This window comes from Oreochromis aureus, linkage group 3, assembly GCF_013358895.1.
Source record: "Oreochromis aureus strain Israel breed Guangdong linkage group 3, ZZ_aureus, whole genome shotgun sequence".
Taxonomy (NCBI): Eukaryota; Metazoa; Chordata; class Actinopteri; order Cichliformes; family Cichlidae; genus Oreochromis; species Oreochromis aureus.
Window position 1 is genome coordinate 44242278 of NC_052944.1, and position 12549 is coordinate 44254826.

Consider the following 12549-nt stretch of genomic DNA (forward strand, 5'->3'; position numbering starts at 1 on the left):
CTACAATGGCTGGTGGTTGATGTCCAGGGATGGCACTACTACTGGATGGTTCATCCTGTCCTTGAGATCCTCCTTGAACATATTTAAGCATTGACCCTGCATACAAGAGAAAATATTCAGGGATTTTACAGAAATACAATTTTGAATCTACAGTAGGCCTACGAAAAATTGCATTATAAGACTAATAAATTAAGTAAGTCACTGGTACATTTAAAAATTACTAACTATATTTTACATGTATAGATTTTCATAATGGCAAATGGCAATATAAACATGCTGTACATAATTTGATATAAATGTGCAAGTAGAAATCTATATTACTGAAGATATAGGTTTCATATTACACTGTAATATGAAACCTATATCTTATTTATGCCGCATAAATAAGATATGCGTCTTTATAGATATCCTGAAATGCAGCAACATACAAAGTAATCTTGTCTAATCTGATAATAATACTTGACTGCATCACTGACCTATCCCAAAGTTAAGGTTAATCAGTAGCATGCATGACGTTAGCCAGCTAGCAACCTGAGGAGGGAAATGCTAGTCTCACGATTGCTAACGTTATCTGAAAACCGTCAATTGAGTGACCATGATGAGTTGCTTTTAGTAGTCCATTCTATATTCATATCCACAACGTAAACAAACTACCCAACATCAATCATTTGCAACATTTGTTAACACAGTATGAACACTGCTAACAGGAGCTATCACAGAGTTGACGGACATGAGCGTGCAAGCAAGGGCTACAATAATGAACTTTTTCTTATTGTTATTATTTAAACATTGCCTTACCGGCAAGCGACGCCTGAGTTTCATCACGCTTCCTCTTCTTCTTTCTTTTCTCCGCTCCCGACTCCTGTTGCCGTTTCGAGGCCATGTTCAAACAGGTGTTTACCAATACCGAATTGAGGCATTATAGAACAGACCACTGGGAGTGGGGGGGGCACCAGGAGGAGACTGGAGACAGGGCACAAAGCAGATTCACCCCTTTTCTCGGGAAAATTGTTTTATGTTGCTTTTGTATTGTTTAACCATATTAATGCATATGATATTTATAGTATTAATATGGTTTACTTTTTTTTTTTTTTACGACCCTGATTTTTTTGGTGCCCTACCGGCCATTTGGTGCCCTACGCAGTGTGCGTTATGTGCGTTTGCGGAGCTACGGCGCTGGATGGTGGGTTGGGGTTTTTTTGGTTTTTGTTTTTGTTTTGTTTTTTAATTTTCAGGAATTTTACTTTGAAAATTTTTGCCCGGATGTGCCGTGGCTTTATTATTTCCGTGTTCTTAACTGGTGACAAATACAAGCTCCTAAAGTTGCGATGGTAAAAGACTGGTAGGGATGTGGTTGGTAATAAACCAAATGTTCTGAGGATTTAATGGTTTAAACCAGTATCCAGAGGGCAGTGGTAACGGTAACACTGTGACGTTGCAATTTTGCTGAAGACCGAGCAGTTTTTTTTGGAGGCCTGGGGGTAAAGACAGTCAAGCTAACGATAAATATTCGTTATGTCTTGGGAAGAATTGCCTCGCTTTCTGGCCTCGCCTCTGCCCGGTTTCTTTGCTGTCTGATCCGCGTTGGGCACCAAAGGAAGCAGGTTATCTTTAAACTCTATTGTCAATGCTGCGCAGGAGAAAAATATAAATTACTCAACACCAACGGGTTTACTGTAGCTTGCTAGCTTGTGGGCCATGGCGGACAGCTTTGGAGATGAGTCCAGCAGCAGTGCCCTAGGCTTAGACGTTACTACGGGACAGGGGAGCGGAGCCTCACAGCTTCCGATTTTGTCTAACTCTCTGCCGGTGGGAATGTCGGCAACTGGCGGTGTGCACTCCAGCTCCAACCCGGCCTCTCCGCCTCTTGCCGCCACCGCGCAGAGTGGCCTAACAGCTGTGGTGGCCCCTATGTCCGCTGTCACTGCTACCCCGGTCAGTTTTGGGAACACATTGACTCCCGGCTCTTCACCACCCGTCGTGGCCGTGTCTCCCACATTGCATGCCTCCTCGCCTCTCCCCGGTGTTGGGCTAGGGGCGGCAGGAGCGGGCCTCCTCTCTCAAATCAATGCCACTTCCTGGGACCCAACTCTCAGCACGGACTGGGACAACGAAAAAGCTTCCCAGCAGTGCATCCTGAGGATAAAGAGGTAATTCTAGGAAACATATCACACAAAAATCTGACGCAGGTGGGAATATTTACGTAATCTAGACCTGCAATCGAAAGTGAAATCTTTCCGTAAAGTTTTTAACAGCATCTAAAACGTCACATTTGACGGGGACATTTGGGAAACTAGAGGTCTGTAATAAGAAGCGAGATTTCGTCGGAACCAGGTAACCACAGGGTTACTTTTCTGTTCACTATCTGTTTTCGGGTTAACTTCGTACCAGGATTTGTCGCCATGGTAACTTAACCTCCCCCAGAGCAGGTCAAGTTCGAGATCAGAGACCAACAGGTGTGAAATCGTTGCCTTCTGACGAATCGGTTATCCAGAAAATTCACCATTCCTAGAAGGTCCCACAGAGGGTCTGAAGTTGTTGTTGTTTTGTTTTAATAGCGTCTTTGCTATTATGCGTCTTTGGCTTTCACATCAGTAATAAATATAGATTCTTAGATACAGCTTTATTCCATGGTTTTATTTTATTTGTATTTTTTAATGTTAGAAGCAGACAATTTTACAGCAATTTTATTGTTCTAGAAGGATTAATGATCTTAAAACAGGACACTTACACTGTACTGCTTCAAACCCTTCAACACCACTGAGTCTGTAGCTGAAAGAATAAAAACTAAAACTTTCTGGAAGCATCACGTTTTCACTGAGTCTTTTATTTGTGACATGTTTTGAGTGAGATATGTTTAACTAAGCCTGGATTAGTGGGACCAGTTCAAAGTTTCAGAGCTCTAACGTGTAGCCATCACCTTAGAAATAAACACCAGCACTGAGAGTGCACTCAGTGATAAATAAACATTTAAATTCCAGTTAATTATTTATAGGGCTTTGTGTGCTAAATAACCAGATTAATAATTTTCTGCAGCATTAACTGCATGTCTTCTTTGCAGTTGTTGCATTTTGCTGTTATAAGTTTTATGCTTTTTATAGATTTTTAATCACAATTTTATCATCATCTAATAATATTGCTGATTGAATTGTTGGCATTTATAGGGATCGTTTTCTGTGGAAAAAGAGTAACATTGCCTTTGAAATTCCTGTTTTAGATTGGTAAAATGTTGCCAACACCACCTGGTTTACACAAACATGCAGGCTTAACTCTGCAAATTGATAACCTGATTTTTGAGACGGCTTATTGAGATTACCAGTCTTACGGTAAACAAATCCAGAAAACTGAGAGATACCCTTTGAGCAGTATTTTAGACAGTAGCGCACTCAGCCTATGTTTAAAGATGTTGCTTTAGTTTGACCTACACATACATGAACACACTTCTTTGATTTTTAACATTTCATTAATTTGTTGCTTAATAAACAAAAATAAAGTTATTAAGGAATCGCTTGACCCAAATTAATGAAATGTACAATTTCACTTAATTTACCTGTTTATGCAGCTTGATAGCTTGAACATTCTTGTTGCCTTCGAGTCTTTTCCTGGAAGTTCTAGCATCATTGCAACTCTGGTAAATAATTCCCGTCTAATGTATTAAAGCAAACAGATTGTTAACATGTTGGTATCAGTTTGAATGAGTCTTTGTCACAAGTCGAGAGGACTCGACTCAGCTGGTTGTATTTTGGTTTCATTCCTAAAGAACAGCAGGGTTGCTGAACACAGATGCAGTTTATCGCTGTTAATTGCTGTATTATCAGAAACACACTGCATGTAATTGCCAACTTGACTATGGTAGTTTTTTTTTTTTTAATGACTGCGTTAGTATGCTAGAAAACTTCACATTAGAGCAACTTTAGGGCCCAGTACTGTACTTAAATGTACTTTTTATAATAGATTTCTGAAAATATTAAGATCATTCACCTCCAGGGCATACTGTTTTACTAGTGGATTGCTGGAATGTTTAGGGGCATATTTCTTTGTGGGTTCTCTCTCCATTTTTCAGTGTTTCACAAACCTCATCTGTTTATTTTGTCTGTAGGGATATTATGTCCATCTACAAGGAACCTCCACCAGGGATGTTCGTGGTCCCTGATCCTCAGGACATGACCAAGGTAAAAGGCAAAGTGCAGAGATTTACCATCCTTTGACATCATTAACATGTTAACTTGATAGCCAATCAGATTTCAGTAGGCTTCTTATTCCTGGGCTTGATGCAAATCAGGATCAGCACTGGACTTCCTCTGGAGTACTGAAAGCGCATTGAGGTGACTGTTGTTGTGAATTGGCGCTATATAAATAAAACTGAATTGAAAAAAGTGGTATAGCTGTAAAAAGTGCAAAACAGAGAAGTGAAGAGTCCTTTAAACTGTGACTACCTCAGTGTTTTCCATTCAACTAGAGTTGTACCGGTGCTGACAGCAACCATTAACTAATGGAGAAAAACCTTTAGATCCGAGTCAAAAAAATTGATAATGACTCAGCGCGAGTCAGTTGTTTTCTAGATTAAATTTCTTTGCTAATTGGTCTGTTCTTCCCTAGCATTCCTCTCTGCCTATAGACATCATTTTAGACCTTCTTATCAATCCCCATCCTGTCTTTCTCTCATCCTTTAATCCCACTCCTCTGCCTCATGACTTCAGATCCATGCCCTGATCACAGGGCCATTTGACACGCCATATGAGGGTGGCTTCTTCCTCTTCCTGTTCCGCTGTCCCCCTGACTACCCAATTCATCCACCACGGGTCAAGCTCATCACCACTGGGCACAACACTGTCCGCTTTAATCCCAACTTCTACCGCAATGGCAAAGTATGCCTCAGCATCCTGGGGTGAGTCAGGGTTTCTAACTGTAGTCTCCAAGGGAATTCATGAAGAATCACCATGTTCACTGCATAGTTTTCTGTTCATCAGCTGGGCCATAAGCAGGCTATTTAAAAAAAAAAAAAAAAAAAAAAAAAAAAAAAAAAAATCTGGGTCAGCATATTCAATTTGCACTCTACATGGGATACAATAAACAAAGATGCCCAAACAAAATAATTGCCCAATGCAGAGGTTAATTTTAGACCAGCTAGTGATCAGTGAGTAAACTAGCAAACCCTCTAATTAGTGTAAATAGTTAAAACTCGATGATCAAAGTAATATCTCAGAATGCCTTGTTTTGTCTAACTAGCAACCCAAAATCTAAAAAGAAAAGGAAAAACACTTAAAATACTTATTTGTAGGGATTGTTGTCTGTCGAATACTCGTACATTAGGGAGCGCTAGTCCAATATTATTGGTCAGACACTGAGACAAAAAGCTGGATATTGTCTGTTTGTGACAGTGTACAAAACCTTGGACTGAGCCATTAGACGGACTTTTTCTCTTTCTTTTAGATTGTGACTGAAAACTTAAAAGATCCTACAAAGAAAAATGATATTTCTCTCTCCCACTATTGGTCATGCACTTTCACTCTAATTATGTTCACTAGAGACACTTGATATACGACAGAACCTAGAAGATCAATAGTTTGGTTCATCACTACTAGATAAGCTTTTATTCTACTTAATGTAACATCACATCTGTCCTGAACTTGATTTAAATATTTTTCATTCCAACTCTTTGGCAGTTGATATGTTGAGTAAAAAAGGAGAAAAAGAAAACTACTGTGACTCTAACTGATAGCAGTATGTAGCGCCTATGACTTTAAATCTAAATGAGACTTGCATAAATAAATTGGATGAATAAGATTATTTAAAACATTTTTAGTACTCTTTAATTGTACAATGTATTGGTTAGTGTGGATTTGCATTTCATTTTACAATTTTTGGCAAGCACTGACCTTTACACATTAATAATAAAAAGAAATAGATTGCCGATCACTTCCTCACAGTGAGGAATACATTTTATTAATTTAAAACTAGTCAGATGTCCACGGTCAAACCACCCAGTGGTCATGGTTTGTTTGTAAATATATATATTATCAAAAATTTACAACTTTGTTCATGATTCTCAATTTTTAGATATTAAAATAAGTAATTTTACCTCAATGATTTTGATTCTTTTTTTTAAATTATGCAAGAACCCATTGTAAGAAAGCAACAAACTGGTTCTGTGACCTTTGCTTGTAGGACATGGACAGGGCCGGCATGGAGTCCAGCTCAGAGTATCTCGTCTGTGCTCATCTCAATCCAGTCTCTGATGACGGAGAACCCCTATCACAATGAACCTGGCTTTGAACAGGTACAGTCAACAAAGAGATATAGATATATGAAAGTTTTATGTCGCCACCAATCCGTCACACCTTGTCATTCTGTTTCACAGGAGCGTCACCCAGGGGACAGTAAAAATTACAACGAGTGCATCCGCCATGAAACCATGAGAGTGGCTGTGTGTGACATGCTGGAGGGAAAAGTTCTTTGTCCTGAAGCTTTGTTGTGAGATCCTTATTTTTATTTTTCTTCTTTTTATTTTCCTTTGTCATTTGCATTCCATCTTTGTTTTCTACCTGTTAACTAAATGTATCAAGTGTGTGAATGTGTTTATTTTTAGGAGTGTGATGGAGAAGTCCTTCCTTGAATACTATGATTTCTACGAGGGTGTTTGCAAAGAGAGATTGCATCTGCAGGGGCAGAACATGCAGGTGAGTATTTATTTTTTCTGTTGGATTATTTTTGTCTTATCAGACAGTGCTTTCAGTATAAAATCGTTCTTAATGTCAATAATGCAATATAACATGACTTTGTGACAGCACTGTGTGAGCCAGGATTTAGATTGTTAATTCATTTCTTTTTGTCTTCAGACACTTCAGGCCATCTTAAAATATGTTTTTTCTTATTTACACAATGTACAGTTTTTGAAGAGAAGTCAAGTAATATGGGCCAGTTGCTACTCCCAGTATAAGAGTTGCAAAGCTTTTTCTCTGGAGGTAGAATTTCAATGATATTAATAGGGAATAAGTAAAAACAGGAAATTAATACAGCAAAATTGGTTCCATGCATGGATGGATTAAGAAAAATTACAACTACAGTTTATTTGTTGAGGATATACAAAGTAAAGATTATAAATGGCAATCTTTTCTTCTTTCTAACATGATGTTGCCTTATTCCAGGACCCATTTGGGGAGAAGCGTGGCCGTTTTGACTACCAGGGCTTGTTGGCTCGTCTCGGCGCAACCCACAGAAGACTGCGAGAGAAAAACCTGGCAGAGGACAACCACAATGACAACGACTCGGACTCAGACACCAGCTCCTCAGGGACAGACCCCGACAGTCAGGGCAGCTCACAGCCCTGACTTCTTGGACAGTGCTAGACTTATAGCCCAAAACTAAAGACAAGAGAACTGTTTTGTGTTTCTTTGTTTGTTTTGCTGCATCGGAGCAACATCACAGAAGACGACGTGAGTCTTTCTTGGGAATACGATTGGAATCGAGTATCTATTGTATAAATAATACAGAAAACTAAAGAAGAGGTGGTTCCTTTCTGCTGAAAAAAAAAAAAAAAAAAATGACGCCCATCTGCAAGCCAAGTGCTGGAAAACTTGACCTGCAGCTTTGGATTTGTGCTACTTGTAGCTAGCCGGTTACCATTTTGATCTGCAACTCTTAAAGCTCAATTTGACTTTGACATTCTGGATACTTGTGAAAAGAAAAGGTTATAGTAATGGCTTGAACTTTCTATGATGTTCTACTTTGATCCACAAGCACAAACATGTTTTCTATCTTTTCCACGCCAATGAAATACTGTCTGTTAGGGACCTGTGAAGAGGAGGCCTGAAGCTTGGAGCTGGTTTAAGCAAAATCAAGGGACCTTATCCTGGGAATGTCAGGATGATTGGCCTGATTTGGTTGAAGCATGGTAAGATCAAAAAAGGTGCTCCCCGTCTTTGATTTCAAGAGGGAAGGCAAAGTTATCCTGTGTAACGCGGAAGATGGAGAAAGTGACTGCAGTGGATTTGTGAGTCAGTGCCTTGTCTCCTCTAAGTGTAAAGCCATGCCAGACCTCTTCCAGATTTGCCATCAATTGTTTCTTCAGCCAGGCCACAACAATTACAAAAAAAAAAAAAAAAAAAATATTCAGCAGCTCTGGATTTCTACAATATTTCTTGTGTATTAGCCTCTACAAAAAGTTCTGTTTAGCTTTCAGCTCTAATTGTCCTGTTGAAATGGTGCTTAGATAAGGAGACATTTCAATTTCATTAACATCTTCCTTTATGCCATTTTATGTTGTTTTCTTTGCTGTAATCAGACATCAAACTAACAATAACTTAAAATATGTATGATGTATTATTTGTAATCTTAGCTGGGGTTTGGGGTTTTTTGTTTTTAACCAATTTTTCAAACCAAATTGTCTCACGCTTTCACTAGATTCACTTTATATCAGGGAAATTAATGGAAGGAATACAAAACTCTGTTCTTGTATGGACAGTGAATTAACCCAACCAGTTTGTTCTTCTCAGGCTTTTTTGATGCTTTGGTAGTTGTTTCTCCATTATCCAACCCTTAAAGGTGGCCCTCGCAATGAACTAATATTCATTTGTTATTTCAGGTTTCTGCTTTTCACCAATAAATGACAGTCACGGCACCATTGGAGTTACACAATCACAAGGTACTAAAGTGACAGGTGTTGCTGCTTATGCTCTGAACTCAATGAGAGGTTTTTCTCTTGGGGAAACAAAGGGGCACAGAGAGAGGGGGAAAATCCTTAATTGACACGCTGAGATTTTTTCCTTCTGTCTTTATGCAATACTCATATTTGCACTGAAAGAAATGTTGCATGACCGCATGCTTTATCCAGCTCATCTAGCTTGACTGCAAGAAATGTGTATGGTGGGGAGGAAGCCTTCATTTCAGGACATCATTAGGTCAATGTAAGGATGCTTCAGATGAGCACCTTCATCCTGGTAAACAGTTTATTGGTGTTTTTCTGTAGGCCATGTTTGTATCAGGACTTACACCCACATTACAACTTAGCAAGAAAACAAACTATTGTGACATTGACGATACCGAGGTGTTTTTCACTTCAATGACTGCAGCTTGTAATAGCTTCAGTTTAACTCTTTAAGATCTGCTCTGAAGAAGAGGAATGATAGTGATATCCACTGTCATTATGCCTGCTGCATATAAATTGATGGCACTGGAAAAAAAAAAAAAAAAAAAAAAAAAAAGGGATTTTTGAAAGTTATTTGAGTTGGATGAGAAGGTGCATTGTGCTCACAAGCTCTTAAGCTGTCCCATGAGTAAACTTTTGAGATTGTTTTCCTGGCTGTGGTAAATGTGTACTTTTACATCAGAACATGGCAACAAGATGATTGCTACAAAGATGCTGTGTTTCATTTCATTGCTCAAATTCTTACCAAAACCTTTCCTTTGATAGTCATTTCCATTGTTCAATAAAGCAATATTTGCTTTAATCAAGTTTTTTTTTTTTTCTTTCTCCCGATGATACTGACCATTTTGTGTGACTGTGGAGGCAGCAACTAACAGTTAAAATGTAATGTTATAGTTAAAATCCAATGTTGGGGTCAAATTCACATGTAATACATGAACGTGCACTATTAATCAGCTAATTGTGTCAAACACAACACATCCACAAGAATTAAAAATCACTTACACTTAAGCCGCCTGCAGCTTAGCTTAATAGAAAAGTTGCAAGTCACGCTGTCTTCTAGTGGAGAAGTAATGACTAAAAGGTTATCAGCACTTCTGGAATGAAAACACTGTATGTTTTTAATTTAATTGCTATATAAACCTACATGAAATGTAGGTGGAACTATTTGTCACAGCTGCAGCCTTCAGGTTTTAATGAACACAACTTGGAGCTGTGGCAAAGTGCTGGATTTTGTAGAAGCATGAAGTTAAGGGTGTCCTGACACAGGCAGCTGTAGCTGTCTCTGAGGCATCACCTCTGCTAATGCTAGTCACTGGACTTTTCCCTTGTTTGTCTTCTAGGGCTTGAAATTTATCTGACAAATAATATCACCTGCTTTGTGGGACAGGCCATCCGAGAAGTGGGTGTTTGAAATTCTAGTATTTTCTTTAAAATCTTATTTGGTACTAATAAGCATTGCACTTGCACAGGTTATGGATGCAGCTTGCTAACCATCTTGCATGCTTTAATAATCTTATGTCCAAAACCAGTGGGTACCATCAGGGCGGCTGTGTCCACCTTTTAAAAGGTGGACACAGTTGCAATCCCAACTATATCTTACTGTCTGAGCAACCAAAATGTTGTAATTGGAATCCCCAAACAAGACTGCATTTGTGCATTTTCATCATATGGAAGGGTTAGGTAGGATATTTAGCTTGTAATCATAAGGAAGAAAAAATAAGCCCATTCTTGTGTGTTTTGAGTTCACCCATTACAAGAATATCTAACTTTAATAAAATTAATTCATGATTTATCTGGGCATTAATAGCTCTGAGTATACTGGATACGATATGATATTGGGACAGAGCTATGCTACATGTTTCCTGTCTTTGTGCTAAGCTAACAGACATTCATGATTGAGTCTCACCATCAAGGAGAAAAAAAATCATACGGTCATTCTCTCATATTCATCTCTCTAGACTAAAACATTATAGTGTTTTGACTATCTTCTGCCTTCCATTGTCCTACAGAGTCTGTGTTTAATTGCAGTGTTGATGGAGTCAGTTTCTGCCCTCAGCTTTGTGTCAGACTCTTGTTCGATTGCCATAATGGCATTTCTAACATAGGGCATTCCTTTTTGTTATCGAATGGTTATGAGAAGCTGCTTGTAGCAAAGTTTTGTGATTGCCAAAATGTTCAACTCAACACGTCCTGAAAGGAGCAACAGGGATTATATCCTTGTTTGCTTGTGTTGTGCTTAAAGCGTTCAAAAATACCTGGATTCACAACAGGTCTTGAGCATGGTGATATTGTGCAGAAGTGTTGGAAAAGCATAGAATAAAGTGTTGTTCAGTCCTGATGCATATGACTGGTCTTTTTTGTTGTTGTTGTTGTTGTTCCCTAAATGTGGTTTATTTTTTTAATGAATGTGGTTAGATGTGAACTTCCTGTCTCTGGGACTAATAAAGGCTACCTTATCTTTAAGGCCTTAATGTTTTGTTTTGGGGTTTTTCGTTGTTGTTTTTTCTTGTTTTCTTTCATAACTTGAGTTTGGACTCCATGAACATCATCTTTTTTGTCAAGGCGAACCAAATCACAGAAGTTCGTAAATGTAAAGGATGTCCATAATGGCTTAGTTTATTCAAAGGTAGAACTATCCACTGAAAACACCTGTGTTTACTTGATTCTTTTAACTTATTCTTTGCACATAGCCATAGATGTCCTGTGCAGGAAAGAATATTCATGTATGATGATGTTTCATGTGAATAAAATAGTGTTACCAGTCACTTTGCAATATTTCTTGACCTGTAAAAGGCAATTTACAATATAAAAATTGATGTGATGAATTCATACAAATGAAACTGCTAGAGCATCAAATCTTGCAATCTCACAGAAACTGCCTTTTTTAAAGACTTTCCTTAGCAAAGGACACCTATGAACTGATTTTCAGGTCTTGGGTAGCTCAGATGTGAGAACATTAGGTTGAATCTGAGGGTCCAGGATTAAAGTCTTTTGCAATGACTGTAGAAAACATGGGTGCCAAACATTTTTATCACCCCTTGGTTTCTGGCTGTATAGGTCATAAACTTTGTGCAAAATGAAATTGCTGACAGTGGACAGATGCAAGGATATTAATAGTTACTCTCTTGTGCAATAAATGGATGTATATTGCATTGCAGTCAATAGTAAGTAATATGTAATATGTGCAATGAATAAGTAAGATGTGCACTGAACAACATATCCTGGTCAAAAATGACTCGAAGGTTCCTCACAGTGTTACTGGAGGCCAAGGTAATGCCATCAAGAGTAAGAATCTGGTTAGATACCATATTTCTAAGATTTTCTGGGCAGAGCACAATAAGCTCAGGTTGATCTGAATTTAAAAGCAAAAAAAAATTACAGATCTTCCAACTCTTCCTGCACTGTAACTAATTAGTGTATGTTATCTGGCTTCATGGATAGATGAAGTTGGTTATCATCTGTATTGCTTGGAAAATGTATGCTTTGCCTTCTGATGATACTGCCAAAGGGAAGCATGTATGATGTAAACAGAAATGGTCCTAGCACTGAACCCTGTGGAACTCCAAATTAACCTTAGTGCAGAGGTTCCCAAAGTGTGGGGCCCGCCCCCTAGGTGGGGCGCAGAGCCATTGCAGGGGGGGCGCGGTATGAAAAAAAAAAAAAAAAAAGAGCGCTTGGACACTGTGGACAGGTTTTTGACTGGGCTCCCACACAAACGCAAAGCAGGAGATGAAGCATCGCCAAATATGTTTCCAAACCAACTTCCTTCCAAGCCAAAGACAGGAAAATATGGTGAAGCATATCTTCCCTTTGGCTTCACCTGCACAAGTGCCATGGTACAGTAGGTCTCCCCTGCGTGGGGAGCATGCGCTGGGCTTTCCAAATCACGGACAAACAGTATC

At 38.8% G+C, this 12549-nt stretch overlaps 1 protein-coding gene across 1 annotated transcript; it reads left to right on the forward strand.

Moving 5' to 3' along the window:
• Positions 1–1264: 1264 nt before the first annotated feature.
• Positions 1265–10981, forward strand: ube2z (ubiquitin-conjugating enzyme E2Z). The gene is made up of 7 exons (XM_031749932.2): positions 1265–2150; positions 4100–4172; positions 4701–4888; positions 6169–6280; positions 6362–6474; positions 6590–6680; positions 7149–10981. Exons 1-7 carry the CDS (start codon positions 1699–1701, stop codon positions 7329–7331), a joined length of 1212 nt encoding a protein of 403 aa, XP_031605792.2. The 5' UTR covers positions 1265–1698; the 3' UTR covers positions 7332–10981.
• Positions 10982–12549: the final 1568 nt, after the last annotated feature.